Raw genomic sequence first — 25,749 nt, 5'->3', positions numbered from 1 at the left:
TACCCATAGTGGTTGTGGAGGAACTGTGTTTCTCCAACCTTTTGCAGGGTTTGTACTACTTATTTTTGCTTGATTCGGCTCAGACCCATTTGCTGGGAATGGAGGTGCCAAGGCTGTCTGCAGTCTGCCAGCTTGCCATGCTAACTGGGGAGCTATGGTCTGTAGGCCAGGCTTTTAAGTAGGCTATGTCATGGGCTGAAACTATTTGACAATATCTCTACTAAAATAAATTAGATTCCTGAACCCTGCTAAATACTAGGGTCATTCTGATATGACCTCCCTGACATGAGGTTATCTTAAAACAGGGAGAGCTGCCAGTGGTTTTCTTTAGTGCACTAATTACTCAGAAATATTTGCAAAAAAGAATTATGGATTTTAGCATCTTTTCTTTCGCTTTATTGCTGATATTCTAAATTAAGATCATTTTCATGGAACAAATAGGTCTGTGATATGGTGAAGATCTATTAACATAATCTCTATATTTTAAAAACCATTTTTTTCACCAAATGCATGCGAAACTAAACTTTAAGTGAGCTTTCCATGACTATTCTGTGGTGTTTATTTAACACACTTAAAAACAGTGAGAAATACTTGCAAAATTATTTGTGTTTGCCCAAACACTTCAGAAAGTAGAACTGCAAAGACCTCTTGTTGCTTTAATTTTTTTTCATCATCGGCATGTCTTTCATCCTCCTACTAGGACCTACAGTCGGTAACTTCTACTACACAGAGAGTTCATTATCAGGTAAGATAAGCTTTCCCTTTAGTATCAGAACAAAAAGAAGCTTAACAATGTGGACAGCACTCTTTGCATTTGAATCCAGGTTTTCTTTTTGTTAGATACCCATATGTTAGATGAATTTCTGATTATCAGTTACCCTCAAATGTTGGAGGTTCATTCTGCTTTCCCTCAGACAATCCTTTTCCTTGCAAACCTTATGGAATCATCTTTCAAATTAGCACAGCATGATCATGTGAGTGGCATTGCAATAGCAGTGCCTTGCATATTGAAGCGAATGAGAGAATGTGTCCTGTAGGACAGATGATAAAAGTAAAATTGTTTCTCTGTCTGAGAAACTGAACAATAACATGTTATATTGCGTAGCTGTAGTACTAAAGTTGATCAATGAGAAAAAAGGTGTGCTAGCAGGCCTAACCTCTTAAAAATTCTGTGCACCACAGTCAGTTGCCTCTAGTTGAAACATAATCTCCAGAGTAGTTTTTTAATCAGTCCTGGGCACAAATGTGTCTTTTGTATATGACAAGAAGGTTCTAGTTTTAGGTGGCTAGTTTTTAAAATTGGTCTCTTTGTGCATTTTACAACTTTATTGTACAATTTATGCAATACAGAACTTGGCTTTACAGTTGGAAGTATTGTTCAAGAATGCATATTTCTCTCAGTAAAATAAGCACAATGCTGAAATTGGGAATAAACTAAGTCTGCTGACTCCTGAGCTGATTTGACATCAGTGCAGAGACTTGACACAAACCATGGTCAGCTGACACAGTGCCTGGGATCACAAGACAAGTTTGTGTGGTGTTGATAGCCTTTTCCTAGATTTAACAATGCAAGTCTTGTTGGGATCAGCAGGAATGAGTTCACCGAAAAAACATGCAGAGATCCAGCTGATGGGAACCCATTGTGGTGAAATTGCAGATAATTTCTTGGGGCTTCATGATTACCTGGGTGATACAGAATGCCAGTTTGTCCAGAATGCCTGTAAATGCGTTGAATGCAGGAAGACACTATGAGAAAATGCAATTTAGCATGTTTTCCTGGAGTTGCCATCTTCATACCAGTTCATGGTTTGTTTCTGCATTTCCCTGTCCAATTTTAAGCTCATATTTTTGACATTTGTATCAATCATTGCCCTGGAACTGAGTTTTAGAGCAGTGTTAGTGTCTAGTGAATTGGCTAATAAAACAGCATGTATTATTCTGTTCCACTCATTATAAATTAACCTAAGTGGCTGCTGACTGCTCTATGGATAGGAAACTGCCTGAGGTAAAACAAAGAACTAAATCTGCATGTATGGAGCAGGCCAAAAGAGAGTATGAGATGTCAGCAGTCATCCCCATATTTGGCTCTAACCTCTGCAGTTATAGCAGTATATAAATTAATTGCCTAGCCACCTCCTCTAGCGCACATCAGTGTGAAATCCCTAACATGCTATCAATTTTTTATGATGCTACATTTTGAATGCACCCCCCTCTGTGTTTTTTCTTCAGTACTCGTTTATCCTGAATTCTTCAAATATTCGTTTATTCTCAGTGGGTCATTTCTACAAACTGTCTTGTTAGGTCAATTTGAGGTTTGTTCCATGTTTGTTGGTATCCCTCTACATATTACAGAAAGGGGAAAAAGCAGGGAATAAAGGGCATGGATAAGGTGCTTGAGTTGATGGAACTGTCTTCTTACCTCACTAATAAGGTGTCACAGGTACTTTTAGGTCTCATAAATGCAGTTCTCTTGCATGATTCCTCTGCAGCTCAAAACATGGGGAGTCAGCAGAAACATCAGCAAGCCCTGGTGCAAGTGAGAAAAATGATGCTAGGGTTGTTTGTTGTTCTGTTTTGTTTCTCTAGTGAGTTTAATGCTTATAAAATATCATTCTTGTGGGCCTGAGACTTCCCAAGCTAGTTCTGTAGTTGAACTGTAATGAACTCTTGGAAACAGCATATCACAATATGCAATTTGCGACTTGAATTTACATTTACCAGCATTATCCCTATCTTCATTTTCCCAGCATTATGTACTCTGCTAGGTCTATGAATTTTTACTTACGTCTCCTCTTTGTATCATCTACCTTTTTAGTATGCACTGTTATCTTTGGATGTTTTCTTCCTTTTGTCCTTTGTATCCCAGTCCTCACCTTTCCACAAATAGTGGGCCAAATATTAAGATGCATGAGGCTTTGTGCATGTAGGTACAGAGACATTAGCAAACCTAGTGGATTTCAGAAAGCCCTTGACTCTCCCACATACACCTCAGTTGCAATACAAGCAAACCTAAGCATCCCACAACTCCGTAAGCCCACATTAGAGAAAATAGGTGTATTTTAAATCTGATGCTTAAACCACTGAGAGATGTCATTTGGTCCCCATGTGCTGAAACAGTTCACCTTATGGAATGTTATGCTGTCGTGGCCTTTATCTCTCCTGTAATGCACAGAGATTGGAAACAAAACCTGTATATGAGAGCAAGGTTTATGGGATCAAGTAAAATCCTTGAGTCTAAATATGGGAGAGAATTGAGGCTGTTTTATTTTTATCAGGGTGGCTATAGATGCAGGTATCATGCATTAGAAGTTACATATGTGTATATGGTTTTAGTCAAGTACAATCTGTAAGTTTCTGCAGTAACATTTCAGACAAGATCTGTTGCCAGAACTATAGCCAAACTCTAGGGCACTGGGGAGACAACAGATGAGTTGTCTGGAACATCTTTGCTTTTCTGTCCTAGATAAGCAGAAAGGAAAGGCAGTAATAGATGGTTCCAGTCAACTCCAGAGGCAGAAGCTAATAAGATGAATCTTGCAAAAGTTGTCATGATACCAAATGAAATAATAACATTTTGTAGCAGCATTGCGCCAGGCACTGATATGCATTCACCTGGCTGAGAAATGAGTGTCCATCCAAATGCAAAATGCTAATCATCACCAGAGATGCTTGAAAACAACACATAGCACATACAGGTACCCTGCTGACCAGGAAGCTGGGGAAGCCAAGAACTTGTGTGTGTCTGTACAACATCAGCGTGACCTCATTTTTTCTCAGGTGGCTGAAAAAGTGTCAGATACCTTTATGTAAACCAAAGAGCAATGTCTGCCTCTTAACTTATGAGGGCATTATTTGCTCTGTAATCAATCTGGAAATTTTTTTACCCAGTCAGACTGAAATGACAAATTCCTTCAGCATTCTTCGAGATTTTCTCCAGGTTGAAGAAAGCAAAGTGCTTCTTCCCTGTCATCTGACACATGTCTGGGCAGCCTGGGGAACTAGACTGATGAAACTCCCATTTTTCTGTCGATATATTCTTCATTGTTTTCTTAACGTTTTCTCACACATGGCTACTCAGATAAGAAGTATTTTAGAAATATGTCAGATTTGCAAAACAGTAGGATAAATTGCTGAGAAACAACTATTACTTCCAGGTTTTCTTAATGATATAAACACTAGGCAGTAAAAGCAGAGGAAAATATATAGGAAACGGTGAACCTTTGAGAATCTGTATGAACATTCCAGATGTGTTGGACATGTTTGATACACCGTAAACTTTCATTTTAACTCTGTGTTGGTGTTTCTGCACTTTTCCTCGTCTTGTATACGAAGCAGCTTCACTTTCCTCCTTCAAACTATGTACATGGTGCCAGCTGCCTGAGGGAATGGCAGGTTTTGTGTCACTTGGAGTCTCTCACTTAGGCTGGGTGCCTTTCTAAAAGGTCTGCTGTAGCTCAGGCTGGAGTGGTGGATTTCTGTGTTATGCTAGGGGTGAAATGTTCATAGTCCTGTTGTCCCTTCTGACTGAAAACCCATGACTGAAATCTCTTTTTGGAACTCGCTCTTTCAGCCAGCCTTTACTTTCTGGTATTGGACCTTCAAACAACTACTGATGTGATATAGCTGTACAATTCCCAATACGAAAATCGTTTGTCCTGCACCCTGCTGTCAGGAAAGGTGCTGGGCTCCTGTGTGATATTCTGAGAAGTCCCAATGACATATCATTGTATCCTGGTCTGTTTTCACCAATCTATGCCCATGGTATGAATATATGTACATATACATTATTCACATTCTGTGCTTTCTGTGCAGAGCAATACTATTCTCAAAGGTACCTTTCCTCCCCAGTGCTTCTACTTTTTCTTTTCTTGCCTTGTGATTTAGTATACCACTCTGTAGTCTGTTGTCTGAAGGAGAAGTTTAATCTTGAGCTAGTATATGCCTGAATTTACATCATTTGCAGATGTACTGATTTTACTGCTTAAGATATAAATAAGGATAGAATCTGGCTCTGTACAAATTTTGAGTGCGTGCCCAAGATCCATGCTGTTGTGTTTTGTCTTGTGCAAATCTATTTATCTTTAAACGTTGTGTCCCAGTGGCTTTAGGAAGTTAGCTGGCCATCCACTGGCAGCATGGAGCAGAGCCATGACCACCCTCTGCTTCCTGAGATCCCTTTTGCCTCTCCAGCATAGTGAGAGTTGAAAACGCAAGGAGCAGCCTGTTTGGCTCCCTGATGAGTACAGGTCAGGAAGAAGGTCTTCGCTCCTCCTCAGTCATTTGGTTTGGTTCCTGAAATAATGCCTGTTGGCTCTCAAGGAGCAGGCCTTTTTAGCCAGAATGGGACCACGCCGACGTAGGATGTTTGTTTGTTTGGCTGGCAGTGGTCTCCAGGTCTGCACTGTTTGTATTCTGAGTGCAGAGGATAACACGTTTTTTACCCTGATGTGCATTTGGGACACACCAGACACAGGCGAAGTGGTCAATTGCTTCGAGTGGCAGATCAGTAGAAGAGGGAAAGAGTGTAAAAATACTGAGCTAGAATAAAGGAAGGTGACAGGCACACAAGAAACAAACATAGTAATAAGAGTTCATGGCTGGTTTTCTGATACTGATGTGTATTTTTGACCTCCTGCACCTCTCTCTGTTCCTGTGTCCCCACAAATAAGGGGGACTGGAGACAGCTAAGAAAGCTGTTCTTGATGCAAAGCTTTTTCGTATTGCTGAGCTGAAGGGAAGGGGATAGATGAGGATGTGGCTGAAGCTAACTGTATCAGTTTACTCTTTTCTATGTTAAACCCTGATATCAGTGAGAAGCAAATCCAGTGGGTTTGGGTTATGTAGGTTTTGCACATTGTGCAATGTCAGTAGAGCAAAAAGAAAAACGCAGAGACTAAAAAATAGTTCTTTTTAGAGAAAGAACAGTTTGTTATTTTTTTATGTCATTTCCCTGCCCTATCCAGGACCAGGAAAGCTCTTTCCCCAGAGTACTTTCTGTTCAGAGGCTCTCTCCTAGATGGTGCTTCCTAGATGGTAAGTGTATCTCCCTTCTCTTGTGCCTAGCATGCTGCTTGCTTCTGGTGTGCATGTGAAGGATAGTGCACCTGAGAGTATTACTATGGAGGGGTAACTGTTCCTTCTTGTTACACTGAGCAGGTGAAAAAGGAGTTGAGTGCCTCCCTTTCCCTTCTGAAAAATGAAACAGGCCCTTCATCTAGCAATCAAAATGTCTGCTGTAGCTTTGTCACCCCAAGGAGACATGTTCTTCTAAGGGTGGTTAGAGGTTTGCTTTATTAGTGTCTCTGCTGTGATGAGCAGCAGTTACTGCATGGCATTGCCTGGACTGAGTGCGGCTGGTTGTGGCAATGCGCTGCTGCTGGTAAGGCTGCATTCTTCACTCTGGTTTCTCTTTTAAGTACTATAGTGTTTAGGTACTATAGTGCATAGGTGACGGAAATGTACCTCCCTTTCCCTGTAAGACTGCACTTCATGTAACTCCCTGGAGAGCTGCACTTGTATTTGATTCAGACTTTGTTAAAGCAGATGGCTTATCTGGGCTTTACATCAGGCTCCAGAGCACTGGAATTAGCAGCTAAAATGGATGGCATCTGCTTTTGCAAAAGCTTCAGCATGGGGAGACTGAAATTTTTATTGTTCTAAACAAAAACAATTTCTCCTTGGCAATTTCTAATCACTCTTCCTTGTCTTTCATGAGGGAAATAGATAAAAAACATATTGAGAATCTGTTTGGTTTTTGAAGAAAGCTGGATGGGTAGATGCATTCAGTTTTTGTCTTTAGGGATTTGATATTCCCTTGCAGTGCCAAAACCTACAATGCTCCATCACTGTGCTCTTGTGTCAAAACTCTAGAATGAACGAATCTGATTTCACTGGCCAAACTAAATGCAAAGCAGAAACAAAAAAAAAATTGCATCTGATGAAGCACATTGTAGGTAATAAAATACTTCTGGGTTTAGTAATACAAATTATTTGGCAGTGACAAGATTCGTATTAGGTGCTTTATTTAGAGAATCTCCCCTATTTTCATGTGTTTTTCATGAGTAGCATAAATTTTCCTTGAGCGTACTGGTAATTCAGGGTGAATATCTGTAGCCGTGCATTTGATTTACAAAGAGCTCCCAAGCATGTTATTGTTCTTTAGATTCAAAATTTGAATTAATCCTATTAGACCCATCAATTTCATTATATGCTTGCTATACTCGTATCGGAACAATGCAGCTTTTTCTGTCACATATTTTAATGTAATCAATTCTTCTTATAAGCCTGAAATCCATTTTATATGTTTTTGAATATTTATTTCAAGTTAATAGTTTCAGTGAATATTGTTTTGTTAAGCCTCACCTTTAAATTCACCGTTTAATGGGATAGGAATATGGACGTAATGAATGAATCAGTTTATGTTCTTGTGAGATCACTGTGACTTCACTGACACAGAGGTTGTCTTACGTGGTAGTGATGTTAGCTCAGCCAATCTTGTCCACTCAGTTCTGCTCAGACCATTTTCTTCACTGTGACTCTGTTGTTTCTCTGTCTTGCAGCAACTTCTGCTGATCGTTTTTACCGCATTGACAGATCTCAGGTAAATCTTTATTTGGTTACCGTCTCTATAAATTTTTTCTTAAAGCTTGTCAGATGCAGCTTAAAATGAATTATCTGCCATTCTGCCTGTGTTTTCTAAAACGCTACTGATGTCTCATGAAAAGTAGAGAAAAAATTCTGGGCCATTTTTTAGTTGATGTAGTTCACATTGTTTCACTGAAGTTTTATATCTGCTTACCATCTGCCCTTCTGTTTACTACCAATCTGATGTACAGATCAGAATTTTCTACATTTGTCATCCTTATCAAATCTTACTAAGGACATCTGTGTGACACCAAGGTATTTGAGTTTATCTTTTCACTGATGCTTTTAGTCACCAGAAGTCTTGATCCTGTGTGTGTGACATGGAATAGCTATGGAAATTAAGGTGATGTTACAAGTTGAGAATTATGAACAGAGCTGTATCAAATATTCCCAAGGAACTCCAAAAGAGTGTCTAGCTCCATTGGATTCAAACCTGTGGTATAGATTAGACAATCTGAATATATTTTCTAAAAGACAGTTTGAAAATTTTACAGAGCTTTTGATGTTTCTGATTTGTAGCCAGAACAAGCCAATTAGTGGCTCAGCATTAAGTGCAAACTGTGGATTTCACACAGTGGTCATTTGTACCTGGTGCCCCTGAGAACTGTGTAAGCTGTTTCTGAATCACATGAACATATGACTGTTTCCTAGCAAAAGCAGCTGGTGGTTTCGTTCAAGCAGAAGGAGCTGTGGCTTTTGTTCAGAGGTCCCAGGTTCAGTGTCTGCACATAGTCACCATGGGACTTCTTTGCACACAGTCATATAGATGTTTTGATGAAGTTGTACTTTAACATTTGGAAAGCAAGGGTGAAGGAGATGCTGCTAGAGGTTAAACTGATCAACGTGACTCTGTTTGGCTTATTCTGCATTTCTTTAATACTTTGTACAAATGGTCATCTTTCCTTCCTACTCCTTTGTCCTGTGTTTCTGTGGGGAAAAGATCAATACTGTGTGATCATTCCAGCACACAAATGGTGGGAAGTTTCCTGCCCATTCACCTATGTAGACGGGCCTACTCTCACTTGGAGTTTTTTGAAGGACAATGAGCCTTCAGTATCAATAACAAAAAAGAAGGAGTGAGAAAGAGAGCTTTGGTAATGGAGATGTGAAACCAGAATGTACAAGCAATGGAGGTCTGGGAGAGTACCCCCAAACAATGAAAATTTCTGTCAGCCATCATCAGAGGGCAGACCTTAAGTGTTGGTCCTCATTGTGAAATGCAAACCTCGGCTTTTTGGGTAGACCTCCAGTTTTCAACTTGGCTTGAAATCAATGAAGTATTTATTGGTGATTTCAGTGGCATTGGCTTTAGTGTGTGTGTATGTGTGTGCACTTAAATAAATACACAGAGTCCCATGAATGCTCTTCAGAGACCCTGATGTGCACCCAGCTTTCCTATAGCCAGCTGGGTGCTCTGAGAGACCAGTGATGATGCAGGTTCATTATTTGTTCCTTGTATCACTCCAATAGGAACATTTGCACTTTGTGACGGAAATTTCGCAGGACGAGATTTTTATTCTGGACCCAGAGCTGGTAATGTCACAGCAGGTGGGGACGCCACCAGGAATGCCTGATCTGGTAGTGGAGCAGGCCTCTGGGTGAGTAGTGCTGGGATCTACCTTTCAGCAGCCCTATTAGAGTTGGGCATCTCTTTCCTGGTCCCTTTTTCTGAAATACTGGGAGATGTGAGAGGGCAAATCTTAGGTGGGGAGCTGGGGACAGGATCAGATGCAGCCATGGTAATGACAGAAGGACAGTGGAATAATATCTGTTCCTTGAGGTATCCTGGAGCACACAGCAGGGCTAATGGACTTCGGCACCTTTCAAACTCCTCACACCCCCTGACTGTATCTGCCCCGCCATAAAGCTGTATCAATTGACTTACAAACCCCTTCTCTGCATGGTCAGGGCTCTGATGCCGCTGTATAAGGCCCTGAAGCCCGTTGTGCATAAGAATGATGGTTAAGTGTCTCTGTTTCTTCTCATCCTCTGGGCAGACCAGAAATGCTCCTATTCATCTTCAGGAACAGTCTCATACTCATAGTGAATTAAGCTATTTTAGCTTGCTATGGGCTGAAAAATGATGGGAACCCGTAAGCATAAGACAGCTTCAAAGTGGAGCACGAGGTGATTTTTTTTGAGGGGTGAATGCCTTTCTCTTCCTTCTTCCCTCCCTAGAATATCAGATCGGTGGAACCCTGCGGTTCGAAAGAGGATGCTGAGCGACAGCGGCCTCGGCAAGATTTCCCCACACTACGAGGTACCTGACAAACAAAAGGACGCCAGCCAGACACGTATGCTGCAGTAAGAGCCCTCTGCATTTCTCTGCTTGATGATGCACTGTCACCATCACCACAGACAGCTCCTAGTGGCTCCTTTAAGCTTAGTGAATTGTGCTGACATGCTGAAATTACAGAAGTCCTTTTGCTTCTTCTGTTTCTTCCTCTTTCCCCATTATTATATGTTCTTGCCTTTGTTTTTTCCTCTGTGGCACCCTGCACCCTTAATAAACCTAGATCCAAGTTTCCAAAAGTAAATACATTATTTTGGATGCCTGAAGTTCCAGCTAAGGCAACCTTCATGGCAACTGGTTATGGGAAAGACTGAAGCACTCGCCCTTGAGGTAGCTCTGATGCAATGTGATAAAGCAGAAACCTCTATAATCGCTCTCACTTTCAAAGATGTAGGCAATAGTTTTCACATAATCTTGACCCACAGATACCATTGTTGGTGTAGGGTGACTAAACAGTGGTTTTGTTGCTGATAATTCCCCCATGTAAGAGATTTCTAGCACTGCAATCCTGTTTGACATGTTCAGATTTGTGTAAAAGCATCTCTTGTTCTTCTTGCCTATTTTAGCGGTGATTCTCAGCTTTTTGGTCCTTTTGCTTTAGAAAAAACTGCAAAACCAACAGTAGATCCATAATAGCTACCAAAGTTTAGATGGGAAGCACCTGTCTGAACTCAGTTGCTGGCTTTGAAAAATTCTAGTGTTTTGGGGTTGTTTTTTCCCCTCAAGTACTTAATGTATAACTGTGTACATCAATTCTGCATTATGTTTCTAGTTCTACTGCATCTGGATCCCTATGGACAAGTTTTAAAACTTAGTATAGAAAAATTAGAAATAGTGACCATGTGGTCCTTGTTTCAGTTTCTGTCTTGGATATGTGTGGAAGGGGGCTGCAAGTTGCCTGCCAAGTACAGCTCCAGGGCAGATGCATTGTGGATGGGAGGCTGCGTAGCCATGTGGCTACAGACTGGAGACTTTCCAGCAAACTGGAAACTGCTGGCAGGAGAAGGAGATGTCATGGTAAGAAAGGATGATCTGGGTAGCGCTGCCAGGAAACACTCACCTGGTTTTCTCCCATGTACCCTGAGAGATTCTGGATCAGTTCTTGTTTTTATGCCCTTTGCAATGTGAAGGGTGGTGAATTCAGGTTCAGTTTTCCACAGAATGGAATGGCAAGGCCTGAAATTTGGAGCTGGCAAAGCTGGGAGAAAAATGATGCTTAGACACTTTTAGACAGTGTGGAGAGATGGTGACAACATGTGGACTAACTTCTAATTGATAAGAAGAATGATTTTGTTTACATCAGCGTGACTGGAAATGTTAGCTGGAACAATTATGTTTTGGTAGATATATTAATTACAAGAAAAGTCAGTAGCACTGCTCAGAGTAAAGTGTACCTGTCACTGGCTACTATTAGGAATTATTTTCTTTACAGCTTCTCTAAACTTTAATTGGTTTTGGCTGAAATTTTTCACGGTAAGACTCAGTCTTTGACTGATTCTTTCTCTTTTTCTTTAGTTAAAACTTTAACAATTAACAAAAGAGTCAGTTGTTTCTGAAGACAAGATTTATGGGAAATGTGCTCCTTTAAATTACCTTCTTTAAAATAAAGAAATCCAGCAGTTGTTTCCTGAGATGTTTTAGTACTGGTAGTGGGATGACCTTCATTGGAATGAAGTTTTGGAGGCTTGACATTTAATAAAGTGTCACCATAATACCAAGGAGATGCCTTTTACTGTCTGGACAAAAGTACCCCTGAGTTTGCCCTGCTGATGAGGTTGTTCGTGCACTTTGGAGACACCTCAGATTAAAGAGCTTTGCTTTCAGAAGCTTCTGTCTGCACATGCTCATGGAGGAGTTATGCCCCTCTGTGCTTAATCCTCAGCCTGCCCACTGGGCTGAGGGAAAGACGGCTGCGCTGCTCACCAGCTGATGTCCAGTAGCAAGGAGAAAAAGGAAGCAGCAGTCATGGTCAAACGGAGATGGGTCAGGAAAAGATGGATAAAGGAACAGGGAAAAGAGGTTGCAAGAGCCAAAGGAGTAGAAACAAAAAGGGATTGTGTGCAGGAACTTGGGGAGCAGGATTAGGGGATGGGAGCTGGCAATTAGGAGCACAGGGGACATACAGGGAAATCAGAATGGGAATAATGAAAAGGAGGAGGACATGGGGTGCAGATAGGTAAGAGGTGAGTGGGACAGGTTAGGGCCATGGGGGAAAGCTCTGTGGCTGTTTCTCTCCAGAATCTGGAGTTCTGGGCTGATGCAGATTATTCATTATACCGGTGGGCAAGCTCTGAAGTATGTTTAGACACTGCCTCATTTGCTGCCAAGCTGGAAGGTGTATAGTAAATGAGGTGGGGGATTGCAGCGGAGAAAGCAAGGTATTATTACAGTTAGGGCAGTTGAATGCTGCTCTGGAGGACTGGCTTCTACCCTCAATTTCCCTGACAGAATTTCTGAATGATGCAGATTTACAACAAACTTTTCACAAATGGCGAGTAACAAGGGGCTCTTCATTCTGTGCACATCCACTGTGAAGTAGGATGGGTTCCTGGGAGGCCATTACAAGGAGACTTTGAAAGAGAGTGAAGGGCTGGAAACTGAGAAATAGGCTTTCTGTGTACCTCAGGTTGTATTACTAAAATTAATGGAAAGTTTGTGCCTTCCTTCCTTCTGACTCTCATTTGCCCAGCTGCGGAATACAGATAATACTGCAACCTCACCTTAGAGGAGCACAGTGAGGGTAAATTTCATGGTCACAAGAAACTTTGATACTATGAGGAGACTCTGTCAGAGATGCTTAGGAGAAAATTAATCATTTTACATTCTGTGCGCAGTTTTGGTAGTGTGGAATAAATAAATCCTGAGGCTGTGCACTGCATATACAAAATACAAAAGGATATCAAGCAGATCTCTCCTTAAACACTGAGGCAGGAGTCCAGTAGAAGAAAGTCGCAGGTGCCAATGTGATTAAAGGGTGTCAAAATTCTTGAGTGCAACAGGGCTGGAGTATGATGCTCAGATACATGAGCTCTGGCATTTCTCAGCTTCTGGATGCTTGACTTTGCAACCTAAAAAACTTTCTAACCTGGCACTTTAAAGAAAAACTTAGAAAGCACTATTATATTTTGGCAGCTGAAGTAGCTCATAGGTTCTTTACAGAGATTTGTCCCGTCAGAAATTATTTTTCAAATAAAACTTGTGGAAAGGATTTTAGCAAAAATCCCCAAAAGCAATAGGGCAGAGCATAGAGGGGACAATTCCTCCTGTACATGGAGTTCCCATGGATCTTTTAAGAGTCATGTGTTTTACATCTAGTCCAGTGTTTCACATCTAGTCTGAAATACTGTACAGTGCTTCCAGCTCAAAATGCAGTATTCTATAGCCTCTCACTAGGGCAAGTGACAAGGGACTTGCTGTGAGACAAAGTGTCATCAGTGACCTGCTGGGGCTGTTTTTTCAATGGTCATTTTTCTCAGATGTTAGGAGCAGATTAGACCATAGCTGGTCATATTATGGCTTCAGGCTGCTTAGAGTGTCTCTGGCATCACTATATATACACATATATATGTGTATGTGTGTATACATAGATATATATAACCTCTTTAAGATGAAGTAATTCTTTCTGAGAAGTGAGGAGTGTAGCTAAGAAGAGAAAGTATGCAAATAGAGAGATCCCTTAAATTACTTCAGTCAATGAAAGTGGATAAAAGAATATGTGATCGAAAAATAATTATGATGTTTGATGTTGCTTTTGATCACAAGCTGTTGGGGTAAAGTGTAATTTGAATGTAATGGTTTTGAGGCAGGGGTCTTTCTGAGAGAAAATTATTTATGCTTTAGTTTTTAATTAAGTGAGCTTCATGTTAGTTAATTTTCAGGTGGCTTTTGATTGATGGTATTTCATATTTTGCTCCCTTTCTGATGGCTCTTTGATGTGTGACCGATGTGTGGAGTGGGCACGACAGGACAGTAGGCAGGAGCTGGGGCAGATCGTAGCTTAATAGGAACATCAAATTAGTGTGAACTGTGCATACAAAAAACAATGGGAAGACAATTACTTGGACTATTGGTGCTTGATCTTGAAAAAAGCTAAGTATTCTGGGCTGACTCCACTGAAACATGTAATTGGACTCTTCCTTTGAACATGAATGGGTTCATCATCCTGATTTATCCTGTGATCAAATGGTGCAGTGAGATGGGGATCACTATTCCCTCATAGCCTGCTGTAAGCATTCATTGTTCGCCATGTATTTCTCTTCCTAGTTAAGTGTTTGTCACCCTGTTATGTGATGAGAGCTGGAAAATTAAATAAAATAAAACCCACAACAGCATACAAAAAGAAAAAAGTGACTGTACCTTGATAGAGGTTTAATCTACATCTTTTAATTGAAGTCATTAATTATCCCATTGTTTGGGGCAGTAACAGCTCTAGCATCTGTCCAGCTGTGATAGTAATGTGTTTCCAAAGCTGCTAGATGCATTGTATGAATCGAGTGCATGGCTCGTGAAGGGTGGGCGAAGGTTGGCCAGAATGCCATCTGGTCCTGTCAGGGAGAGGAAGAAAAAAAATGCCTGTAGGGGCTGGAAGGTGGCTGCAGCCCTTTACACTAAATAGACATTAATTAGCTAGTAATACCACCCAGGCACTGCTTTATGAGGCAATAATAACCTAGTTACTGAGAGGAAAGAAGAAAAAGGCTGAATGCCAAGTGTTTTAACTCAGCCACAAGAATCAGATCATTGCCCAGCAAATCAGTGTGAGAGTACAGATGTTACAAGGTGGTTTGAGGGGTTTTTTTTAGGAGGAATCTTTGTGTGGTAAAAGGTGAGAAGAGCATGAGGGATGCAAGTTTGCATGTGGAAAGGAGAAGGAATGCTCATCTAGTGAATGTTAAGAAAATATAAAGAGGTCACTCTTAGGATTTAAACATGCTAGGCAGGAGCTCCCTAGTGATAGTGAACCTTTAAAATTTTGAAGGGTGGTGAAGACTTGAAAAATTCTAGTGTTTCCCCAAAACTCTTGCATTGGAAAACTCAGCATCAGCTCTTTAACAGGCAGAGTAGTCCGCCCTGGTGTGTTTTGATAGTAAAATCTGAATTAGTTTTCTTGTTCAGATTTAGTGCAAGCTGCATTTATAAGATTAAGCCACAAGAGTGAAGTGCTTATGTTTTAACCAGCTATTTGTACACCTGTACAAATTACTTTCCATTGTTTAAAATCCCAGGTGAGGCTCCATGAGTACTGACTGCTTTCAAACAAATCTTATTTGAGTGAAGGCATAAATAACCATCTCACCTTCACTGTACACTCCTGTGTAGCCCTTAGAATAGAATTAGAGCATAACAAAATGCAGTGTCTGTTTATGCTAGACTCTCCCTTTTCTTTCTCTTCTGTTGTCTTAGATGCTTTTAAAATAGCTTGTAAGGTGCCACCTTACTACCTTAAAGTGGAGCATGAGAAAGGTTTGCCTAAAGCAGTTCTCCACCTCTCACTAGGAAAGCGATATTATAAAGGAGGGGGTGTTAATGAAAGGAAAGATGTGGACTCAAAGAAGAGGAAAAGTGGTGTAAAGAGAACTGCGAATGATTCAGGGAAAGGTAAACGTGGGTTAAATAGGGAAAGTACTTTGAAGAAAGCAAAAAAAAATTATAAGAATATAGCAAATGGATAAGATATTGTTTCGAGGGAAAGCAAGTTCCCTGGATGAGACTGAGTGGGGGAAAACGTGATGCATCTCAGTGTGGGGTCTGGTCCTGTATTTTGAAAGTTCTCACTGTTGTCAGCGTGCTGCAGTCACAATACTTAAAATCTTGTGCACATTCCAGATAGAAGCTACAATTTATCCACCATTAGGAAATCTTTTCTTCAGTTGCTGCTGTAAATGTTTGCCTACCCCTATTTCTGGAGACTTTCTTAACAAAGAAGGCACCTGTTAATTTTTTTACACTCTAGTGCCCAGATAATGAATTTCATGTACTTTATGTTCCTATTGTGAATATTAATCCTCTCCATATACTTCAGGATTTTAGCTGCCTTCATTATTTTTTGAGATTTTCAGTGGGAAAAAAGGAATAATTATTGGTTTCCTTTGGAATTCTACCTTGAAGATATGTGCCTGCGGTTCTGAAAAGATATATTTCTGTCCTTTATCATTCCCTTAAAAACTTACAATGTAACAATGAAAATCTAGCAGAATTTTGGCACTGCTTGAATAATTTGTCTTGAAGCTTCATTTCTTGCCACCCAGAAAAAAAATTCAGCCTGACAAACAATAGGAAGACTCTTAAAAATGGTGGAACTTGGCTGACAAAAAGGAGTGTGTTTTCTCTGCTAGATCCCTATGTTTTTAAAATCAAACCTTCCAGAAATAGTTTGAATCTCTTATTTTCTCTGTACAGTCAGTTCAGTACAGAGCTACTCAAAAACAGGATAGTTATTTTTATTTTGTGGTAAAATCATTGAATACAAGAACAATCTGGAGACTGTAGCACTGCAGACAGAAATATTTCCCAGTGAAATACATATTCTTTCCAGATTGACAGCAAAGAAAAATCCTGTTTAGTGCCCAGTGCTGCTTTGCAGCCTGTGGGATTTCAAAAGTTTCTTTAAGGACAGCTACTGCTGCTGGTATCTGTTACCATTTGGAAGCTAATTTGAGTGTCCAGCTTTTACAGTTTTTCTAGAAGTTTTCTTTTTCCATTTGGAGATGCTTATACAGCAACCTCAAGTACAGCTGTAGATACAGAATGTATATGAATTTGTCAAATGGTTTGTCATGAAACTGGAAATAAGACTTTTACCTGGACAAACATTAATTCACAAGTTAGTTTTGAGTGTCTCCCACATTGTCACTTAATCCATGTCCACTTTCCCTAAGCAATGCCTCTAGTTCTAGTGATGTTCATCCTTGTCATAGTCAGGAGAAGGGACTCCTGGACATGTCTGATTAGTAGACACACCTTCACTCAACTGAAGAAAAAAGGAACACAGTTTAGAGAAGAAAACAATTCTAAAATCCCAGGGGATGGAAAATAATGTTGGCACCAAAATATCTTCTCAAAGACTGACCCGCATGAGATGTTTTTGGTATATCCTGAGGGTATCATGTACAGCCTGTGTAGGTGAGGTAAACACGAGAACAGACGTTCTCAACTCAGGATTCAAGGGGCTTTGCATTACTTCAGCCATGTTGGTACCATCTCAGGGATGGTTCTGGGCATGGGAAGATCAGATCCTGGCATTTTGCTCTGATGTCTGAAGATATGGAAGCAGGACTAGGGAAAGTGTTACCACATACAGCCCCTGCTGTGTCAGGGGATGAGCCATGGCTCTGCGGTGATTGCACCCACCAGACCTGAGGGATCTTTGCAAAAAGCGAGGATCGGATGGTTCTGGAAACAGTTGAACATGAACATTCAGCAACTTCTGGTGTTGCCTTTAAGCGATTGAATACATGGAAAACCTTATTTAATCACTTTTTCCCCTGTTAATTAGTAGAATTTTTATGTCACTACTGCCAAAGTCTGGCCTTATCTACAGAAAACTGGGGTGTAGAAAAATCATGGTTTTTACTTATTAAAATTTCTGCAAGTCATTAGTATTTCGTACTTACACATGCTTCTGGCAACCCCTTTCCCAGTAATACTGAGCTTTAAGACATCATCTTTTGCTTCTGCTCTTGTTAACTGTAATTGGAAATAGAAGAAATCAGAATTTAGTTTACATTTGCATGTGTATGGCCTTATTTGTGTATGTGACTGCAATGCAAAGGGTGTTTGTTTTCTTCCAGAATTAAGTCTCCAGCCTTTGCTGTTGAGGTGCTGAATTGCTAAGGGGTTTTAATAACAGTAGGCACATCTGATGAGGTGGATTTGTGTTTCTGCCCCTTCAATATGTGGTGGAAATAGAGTACATCCTGTACTGCATCCTGTAGGATGTTTTTTTTTTCTCATCAGTACTTATTACCAAATAATTTTATTATTCAGAATGTAGCTCCCCAGAGTGGATTGGGTGGGATTTTAGCTTCCTCTTTTCCCACCCACTTGCCCCCAAGCCCTCAAAATGAGGGCTCTTAATGATTTTTGTAGCATCTCAACACCTCGTGAGCAGCTGAGGAAATTCACCCTGCTGACAAATTATTTTGGCAGACAGTGACATGCAAAACACACCCACACACCATGAGACTACAAATTGGCTTCTTTAGAGAGATCTTGCTTCTTAACTGGCATCCTGCTTTCCAAAAGGGAAATGCAAGCAGTCCAGCTCTCCTCTTTTCCTTGGGGTAATTTCAAGAACGTGCTTGACAAAGGGACCTGCCTACCTCAATGTTGAAAAAGTCAACTACCACCTAGCTTGAAAATGTTTTCTGAATAGTTCCAGTAGATAAGGGGATGAAAAAGAGTTTTCCAAGTGGAATATAAGTTTTTTTTGTTAGAGTGTGTTTAAAAGATGAAATTGGTGTTGACAGAGTATGGATAGCTCGGTGCCTTGGTTTTCTTTAAGTTGTTTACCATAACAGCTATAAATCTGCTTTCCGCTCTCTGGCTGATAGCCAAGGCAGAAGTAATAGAGTTAGTTCTTTTTTTTTCTTTTCTCGTTACAACTCATTCTTTTTCCTTTTTTTCCTTTTGCTTCCATCCTTGCTTGCTTACTTTAGCCCCTGGATTGAGAAGCAGAATCTGCGCTGAGAAGTAAAGCACCTCTGCAGCAAAGAAGGCAGGGGAACATATCAAGACAGTCACTTCTTGTACCCTTGCTTTCTGTTTGGCTGGGTAAAAGAAAATGACATCTGATAATTTGATCTTTAGGGCCTACTGCTTTCCTGCAAGCATCAGGCGTGTGGTAACTGCACTTGGCAAGAGAAGGGCAGAAGAGAGAGTGGAGCCAACAATGCCATTGCAGAATGTGAATATTCCTCTCTTCAGCTTTATGGAGTGGAAATAGCAGGCTCATGGCCCCCAGTGACATTAAAGGCACTGGAAGAGGGGCTAGCTGGGTTTATTAGTGTGATATAGGATGATTGACAGCCTGTATTCTTCTGGGCTTGCTTTAAGCACTGTTATAAACACAGGGTGAATATCCTCCAGCACGGCAGGCTTCCAGTCCAATAAAAGTTGGAAAAGAAGTGAAGCTTGTAGTTTTAGGTAATACGTATGTCTGTATTTGTGTGTACTTGTTACTTATTTGTAAGAGTTGAAGGAAGAAAAAAAAAAAAAAAAAAAACCACCATCCTGGTCCTAGTTTTCTGAGCATTGCACAGGAATAGCAAGTCTGTGTCCATGTGCTCTGTCCCTGCCATAAGGAGCTGCCATCTGCTCAGAGAGGAGACTGGTTCTTAATGTGCTCTCACTCAGTACCAAGCTGTCTTATCAAAGTCGAAACTAATAAGCTTCTGGGCACGGGTATGAAACACAGTCCTGTACATATGTAGCACACACATTGGAATACATAGTGCGTCCAAGCTTTTACACTAGGACATCTCATAAGATGCATTCAGACTGTATTTATTGATACCCCGTTCATATTCCTAAATTCTGGTTTAACAGGCTTGCAAAGAGAATAGAAATGTAGTTTGGTAAAATAACCGCTCTAGATTATTACACAGAAGTGTAATAAATAAATAAATTATTACACAGCAGTGTAATAATTTGCCTGAGTTGAAAATGTTAAACTCAAAAAAGTCAAACCTTTGCTAACTTTCTCTAATTCCTCAGATATCTGCACATTCAGATTTCAGCTGTGGCTGGAAACTGGAAAGTGTCAAAATGCCATGCAACAAAAAACTAGAGACAAAGCATAGTCATGTGAAAATAAACCATCTTTTGAGGTTTGCAATTTAGTGTTTTAGACCCACAAAGTTCAGAGTGTTTGGATGAGCCTGGGAGCAATATTTTGACATGAGCCTTCACTTGACTCCTTGAACGAAAAGTGAGGTTTTTCACTAGGGCTGCTTGAAAAATATATTGGTGAGCTGTTTTTGCTTGGTGGAGGTATGCATGAAAGGTTTATTTCTTCTAGAAAACGTTGCTTGAAACAGAAAGCACCTGCGAATGTGGGCTGGGTTTAGTGTGCTTGGGTTGGGCAGAGATTCTCCGGTTCACCTGGGAACTGCTGAGGGACAGGGAGCACGTTCCCCAGGCTGTGCGTCTTGGCATGGCTGCTCTGCAGGGAGCTGCCCTTGCCCTTCCATGTCTAGGGTGCCTGTCCTAGTCCCCTGGCTGTGAACTTATATGTCAGTTTGTAGAAGGTGCTGTCTCTTCTTAAAATGCCTGCCAAAGGATTTCTCAGGTGAGAGGAGGAACTTCTGGAAGCTTAAAAGCATTCAAATGGGGAGGGAGAAAAGTTGTCCCTGCTTGCCTGCTGCTCCTCTACGCTGGGAAAGGAGCACTAAAACCTACAGCTTTGTCTTAGTAGCTGAGACTGAGCGAGCATTTAGCAGCTCTGGCACAGAGGTGTGTGCATGGGAGGGAAATACATGAGGAGTGGGGCTGTAACACATAGCCTTGCTGAGGTTCCTGGCAGTGTTGATGCCCATGGGCAAGCAGGGACAGATGGACCTGGCTAAATTATGCCAAAAGCCGAAATCAGAGAGCCAGACGTGGCTTGGAGCCAGTGTAACCCTGACTCCCAGATTCTTGTTTCTGTGCCAGGCGTCTACAAGTGCAGCAGAAAACCATATCTGAATCTCCCATTGCAAGTTTTATTCTCCATTAATTACTCTATAGCAGGAGTGTAAAGGGCTCAGCAATTCTGCTGAGATGATTTTTTTTTTTTTTTAAAGATGGCAAGCAAGTGAGGGTTGCTTAGTGCTTAGCACTTGTGAAAATTAGGCCATATATTTATGCAGATAATTGCAAGAATCTGTTTCTGAGGGATTCCTTTGTTCCAGTTTCTCTTCTCCCAAAACCACTAAAGGCTATTTATCAGGAGTCACTGTTTTGCTTTGTGGTAACAAATGTGCCACTTAGGGTAGCTTCTAGATTCTTTAGAAATACAAACTGGCCTAAGATTATTTGGGTGGTGCCTCGAGATACCAAGCAGCTGATGTGCTTCATCTCCATCTAGCCTGAGGGCCAAGTGGGGATGTGACTTCTGAATCAGAGTAGACCTGATGTGCTTGCTGTCATGGCTTTGCAGTTACCAAAATCATTCCTTTCTCTGGGTTAAATAAAAAGCTAAAGTAATAGAAAAATGACCTCTGGGTTAATCTTTTTCTGGAAAAACTAAAAGTACACAGATCTGTTGTTGAGGAAAGAGGACAGATGATTTGTTACCTGATTGCGCCTAACATCTTTTTTTGCTTTTCATGTAGCATGTTAAGGCAGTGTGTACGCCCAGCCCCATTAGTGCCTGTCCCAGGTCTTTTTAATAAACAGCTGTTTCAAACAGCATCCAGTCCTTTGACATCCAGTCTGTTGTTTCGCCAAAGTATTACGTGGTGTGGCTAGATCTCGCTTTATTTCTTTTAGGGTTAGAGCCACATCTGCTACTGCCTTTCTTTTGCCCCCCAAATTCATCAAGCAACTGACAGGTAGGTCAGTAAGGATTCTGAAGATTTAATGCAAATCTGGAAATGGAAGAACTGCATTTCAAAGATCAGGCCCTCTTCAGAATGAATGTTTTACATTCCCCTGAGATACTTTGGTATCATGTGGTGAAAAGAGAAAGAGAGGCCACGTATTTCAAAAAAAAAACAAAACACCACCAACAAACAAGCCATGATCACCCTACAGTGATCCTGCTGGTCATTTGGAAATACCTTCTTTTTCAAGGAAAAAACAAGTTAGCTTTCTTAGGTCATGTTTTGACCTTGATTCCAAAGTAGAACTATCTTTTTCAAGATGAACATGTTAGAACATCTCTCTCTTCTTCTTCTTCATTTTTAAATCAAGGTTAAACATGTTTGGGTTTACATCTAATTTTGCAATAAAATCTTTTATTCCCTTGTTAAGCAGCAATTCCCAGGCAACTCCTCTGGGTGTCAGTACAACTTCAGGTATAGCTGCATTGCCGTGTTCCAAGTCCTCATTCAAAGCATTCTACACTGCACAGAGAAATGGTAAGAGATAAAAAGTTAGATGGTAATAAGAAAAGATATGGAACAATATAAGGGACACAGCCATTTCTGGGACACAGCAAGGAATACATCTGAGCTGCCCTTGTTTTCCTAAGAGGCCCCAAGCTACATTCCTGTATGTTGGACTGCTTGTGAACAGCCTGAGGCAATGGTTTATTGTGCAGGTAGAGATTGAGGCTGCAGAAGGAAGTTACAGAGGTGCTAGAAAAAGTACTGATCTTTGCCTTTAGCAGAATTAGAGGAAATTAAGCTCTCCAGATTGTTGTTACAGGTTAACAGGACATGTCTGAATGGATTTCTGCAAAATAATAAATAACTTGAATGGAATTTTTTAGATTCAGGGAGCATTACTGGTCAGCATTTTCCCAGGTGTGTGAGGCAGTATGGCCATTGTCTATGAGAAATATTTGAGAGGAAAGAATGACAGGAAAGCAGGGATAGTAAAAGCAGAAAGCTTTGCAGAGAGACTCATAGAATTGCAGAAAAATTCAGGTTGGGAAGGACCTCTGAAAGTCACCTAATCCAAACTCCCGTTCAAAATAGGTCCAGTTAGATGAAGTTGTTCAGAGCCTTGTCCAGATGAGTTTTGAATATCTGAAAAGCTGGAGATTCAATAGTCTCTCTGCACAACCTGTTGCCCTGTTTGGTCATCCACATGGTGAAAAAGTGTTTCCTAATGTCCAGTCTGAATTTCTCATGTCCCAGCTTGTGACTGTTGCACCTTCTCCTCTTCTTTCTTCAAGCAGACTCTGGTTCTGTCTTCTTTATACCTTCCCATTAGGTAGCTGAAGGCAGCAATAAGATTTTCCCTGAGCCTCCTCTTACTGAATGAACCCAGCTCCCTCAGCCTCTCCTCATATGTCTCTCCTCATATGCTCTCACCATCTCCGTGGCTCTTTGTGGAACTCAGTCCAGTTTGTGAATGTCAGTCTTGTTCTCAAGTCTCACAAGTACCGAGCAGAGGGTAAAAATCACTTCCATCTACCTTATGGTTGTGCAAATACAGCCCGGTATGCCATTGGCCTTTGCTGTCACAGGGAACTCTGCTGACTGACATTCAATTTGTGCTCTGCTAACACACTGCGTCCTTTTCTGCAAAGCTGTTTTCCAAGTGGTAGGCCTCCAGCCTGTCTTGTTGCAGGGGTTTATTCCTCCTGATGTGCAGGACTTTGCATTTGCTTTTGTTGAACTTGCTGGGTTGCTGCTAGCCCACTTCTCCAGCCTGTCCAGGTCACTCTGAATTGGGCATGTATAGGGTCAAAGTGGAAGTGTGGGGAAGGTCTCAGTAATTCTTAGGCTTTTATTTTTCATGAAGTGCTGTGGCAGAAAATGGTGATGCCCAGGCTGAGCACTACCCTTAACTCTTATTGGGTGCCTCCAAGTAGGAGATGCTGAGGGATCAGGAAAAAAAGCAGTTCTGCCTTTCTGTCAGTAAAATACAAGGCACTGTCTGCAGCTGGGGCTGCAGGGGACTCACCAGTCCCAGAGGTGTTGATACAGAGTGCTGAATGAGGGGTTTCCTCGCTTTTATTTTAGAAATACTTTATGTGCTAAAAATTTTCTTCTATTACAATCAGAGAATATATGAATAAATCCCAACAGAGATGCCACTTTCAGTTCTGCAGAGAGGTACACACAAAATGAGAAGGAATGAGTTTAATCTGAAAGCTCTTTCCCTCCCCTGGTCACAGGCAGCTATTGTCAGACTGAATTAGAAAGTTTGCAGAAATACATTGCTTAAGCAGGGGAAAAAGGGAATGGTCATAAAAACCAGCAGAATTACTGCACACAGATTGTTATTTGGCCTTTAAATTGTAAATGGCTGGTTTTAAATAGGTCTGGTGCAGATGGTTTCTGCTACAGGTTTATTGATTAAAATAGCTGCTTTACATCAGCTCCGGGTTTGTTTCTCTAGAGGCTTTTGTCTTCATGAATAATGTACCCATTTGCTGAAATTTTGTTAGAATTCATCTGCTGGAGGCTGGCTGTAATTCTCTAGGTTCCTAAGCCTCAGTTGACTAGGCTCAAAATTGTGACAGTCTCTGCTCTTCCTTCCTTAGAAATGAATATTCCCTCTTCCACCCTGCCACTGCTGAATAAACCTAGTGCTTGCATGTTGGAGAGTGCACTTGGAAGCAGCTGTGAGTGTTTGGCTGTTTGGGGAAGGTTTGTATGATACTGAAGGCTGTCTTGGCTATACTGGGGATTAGATTTTTGCCAGCAATTGATCCAAAGCCTGTATGAGTGAGTGGAAAAATTCCAGTGAGCTTTGGATCAGACCATTAACTCTGAGACACAGTCCTGTTTTAGGTGGGCATGTCTCATGTTTTCAGTATCATAAGTCTTCCAATTTGCTGGAAGTGTCTAGTGAATGTATAAGTAGGAGCTTTTTACATTATTATTCAGACTATTTTATGCATTTCTAAATATGTGTACCTCCTTTCTTGAGAGATCCTTGTGCATCTTGTGTTAAGCACAAAAGGTACGGCTTTGCTTGCATAAGGAATGGTGGAACAGGCAATGCGCAGCTTCCCCTTGCAGACTGAGGCTTGCAAGTGCTGTTATCTCTTCTGAGTAGAGCTTGCCACTGTGCAACAGGAGGAGAACGCTACTGCAGAGCCTATAGTGAACGAAGGGGTATGAACAGCATGGAAAGCAAACAGAGGTGATAACATAGTTTCCCTTGTCCTCCCTTCTGATCCCCTTCCCTATTGTCAAAGTAATATTTGTCTTCCCTTTAACTAGTCACTACAGCAATAGGTCTCCATAAAGCATCTGTCAAATCAGGGCAGGGGAAAAGTCAGATGAATGCCTTTGGTGAATATATTTTAAATTCGGCTTCCCTTTCATAATTATGCATGGGGAAAGAGCATTGTTGGTGGAAGAGGTAATTTACTTTAATTAGCCAATCATAGACTCATAGACGATCTGGCCTGTCTTTACTCTCTTGGGAGCAGGGCAGGGGGATGATGAGCCTTTCTTTCTACAATTTTGCCCCAAGATAAAACCAGAAACAAGTAACAGTTAATATGAAAAACAAGTGATTCCATTCTGAAATGGCCAAGAACAGGATATTGCAGTGTCTGAACCTTCTGAAGGTTTTGGGGGTTTGATTTTTGTTTAACCAAATTAAAATCTCTTCAAGATTTCATTTGGCAAAGTGTTTTGGCCCAGGTGGGACCACAGATCTTGACAGCATATTAGTTCTTCTGATGTATCTCTGGCTTGTCTCTATTTTTTTTTTTTTTTTTTTTTTTTTTTTTTTTAGGGCATAGAGGTTGTGGGAATGATAACTATCTTCTTTATGACAGTCAAACACCCAGCTAGAATCACACTCTGAAGGCAGCTGACAGGCACTAGATAGATGTGTGGATGTTAGCAGCTGAGAATCCTCCCTTCTCAGGACACCCATCTGGTGACCAGTGCTGCCATAGTATATCCCTCACACTTCTGACAGATCTGAGAGAAAGATGTGTGACCGGAAATATGAGCATCCACTGGATTTTTTTGCTGTCAGGAAAGCCCCCTGTGGCTGCAGAGTGAGTGTATGTGGTTTAGAGCAGGTCATTAGACTTACTTTCTTTCCTCCCTTAGAGCCTATCATAAGCATGGGGTAGACCAGACAATGCATAAAATGCCCAACATTATTAGTGTGGACTTTCCAGCAGTCTCACTTCCTTACATTATAGTTACAAGCAAGACTCCCCTTGGTGTAGTTAGGCCAGTACTTGAATG

At 41.0% G+C, this 25,749-nt stretch overlaps 1 protein-coding gene across 4 annotated transcripts in view; it reads left to right on the top strand.

The window, feature by feature from the left end:
* Positions 1-25,749, top strand: part of DGKI (diacylglycerol kinase iota) — a gene marked incomplete at its 5' end in the record, with an annotated part of 114,390 nt that overhangs the window by 54,965 nt on the left and 33,676 nt on the right. For 2 of the 4 annotated variants that reach the window (XM_082309234.1, XM_082309232.1), the window contains 5 exons: positions 701-745; positions 5,964-6,033; positions 7,560-7,600; positions 9,115-9,242; positions 9,823-9,948. In XM_082309234.1, coding sequence (XP_082165360.1) covers positions 701-745; positions 5,964-6,033; positions 7,560-7,600; positions 9,115-9,242; positions 9,823-9,948 — 410 coding nt within the window. Of the gene's footprint in view, positions 1-700; positions 746-5,963; positions 6,038-7,559; positions 7,601-9,114; positions 9,243-9,822; positions 9,949-25,749 lie in introns of all 4 variants that reach the window. The other 2 variants (XM_082309235.1, XM_082309233.1) reach the window with 2 other exon arrangements.

Source organism: Platalea leucorodia (genome assembly GCF_965183815.1).
Source record: "Platalea leucorodia genome assembly, chromosome: 4".
Classification (NCBI taxonomy): Eukaryota; Metazoa; Chordata; class Aves; order Pelecaniformes; family Threskiornithidae; genus Platalea; species Platalea leucorodia.
This window is presented reverse-complemented; position numbering and strand designations above follow the sequence as displayed.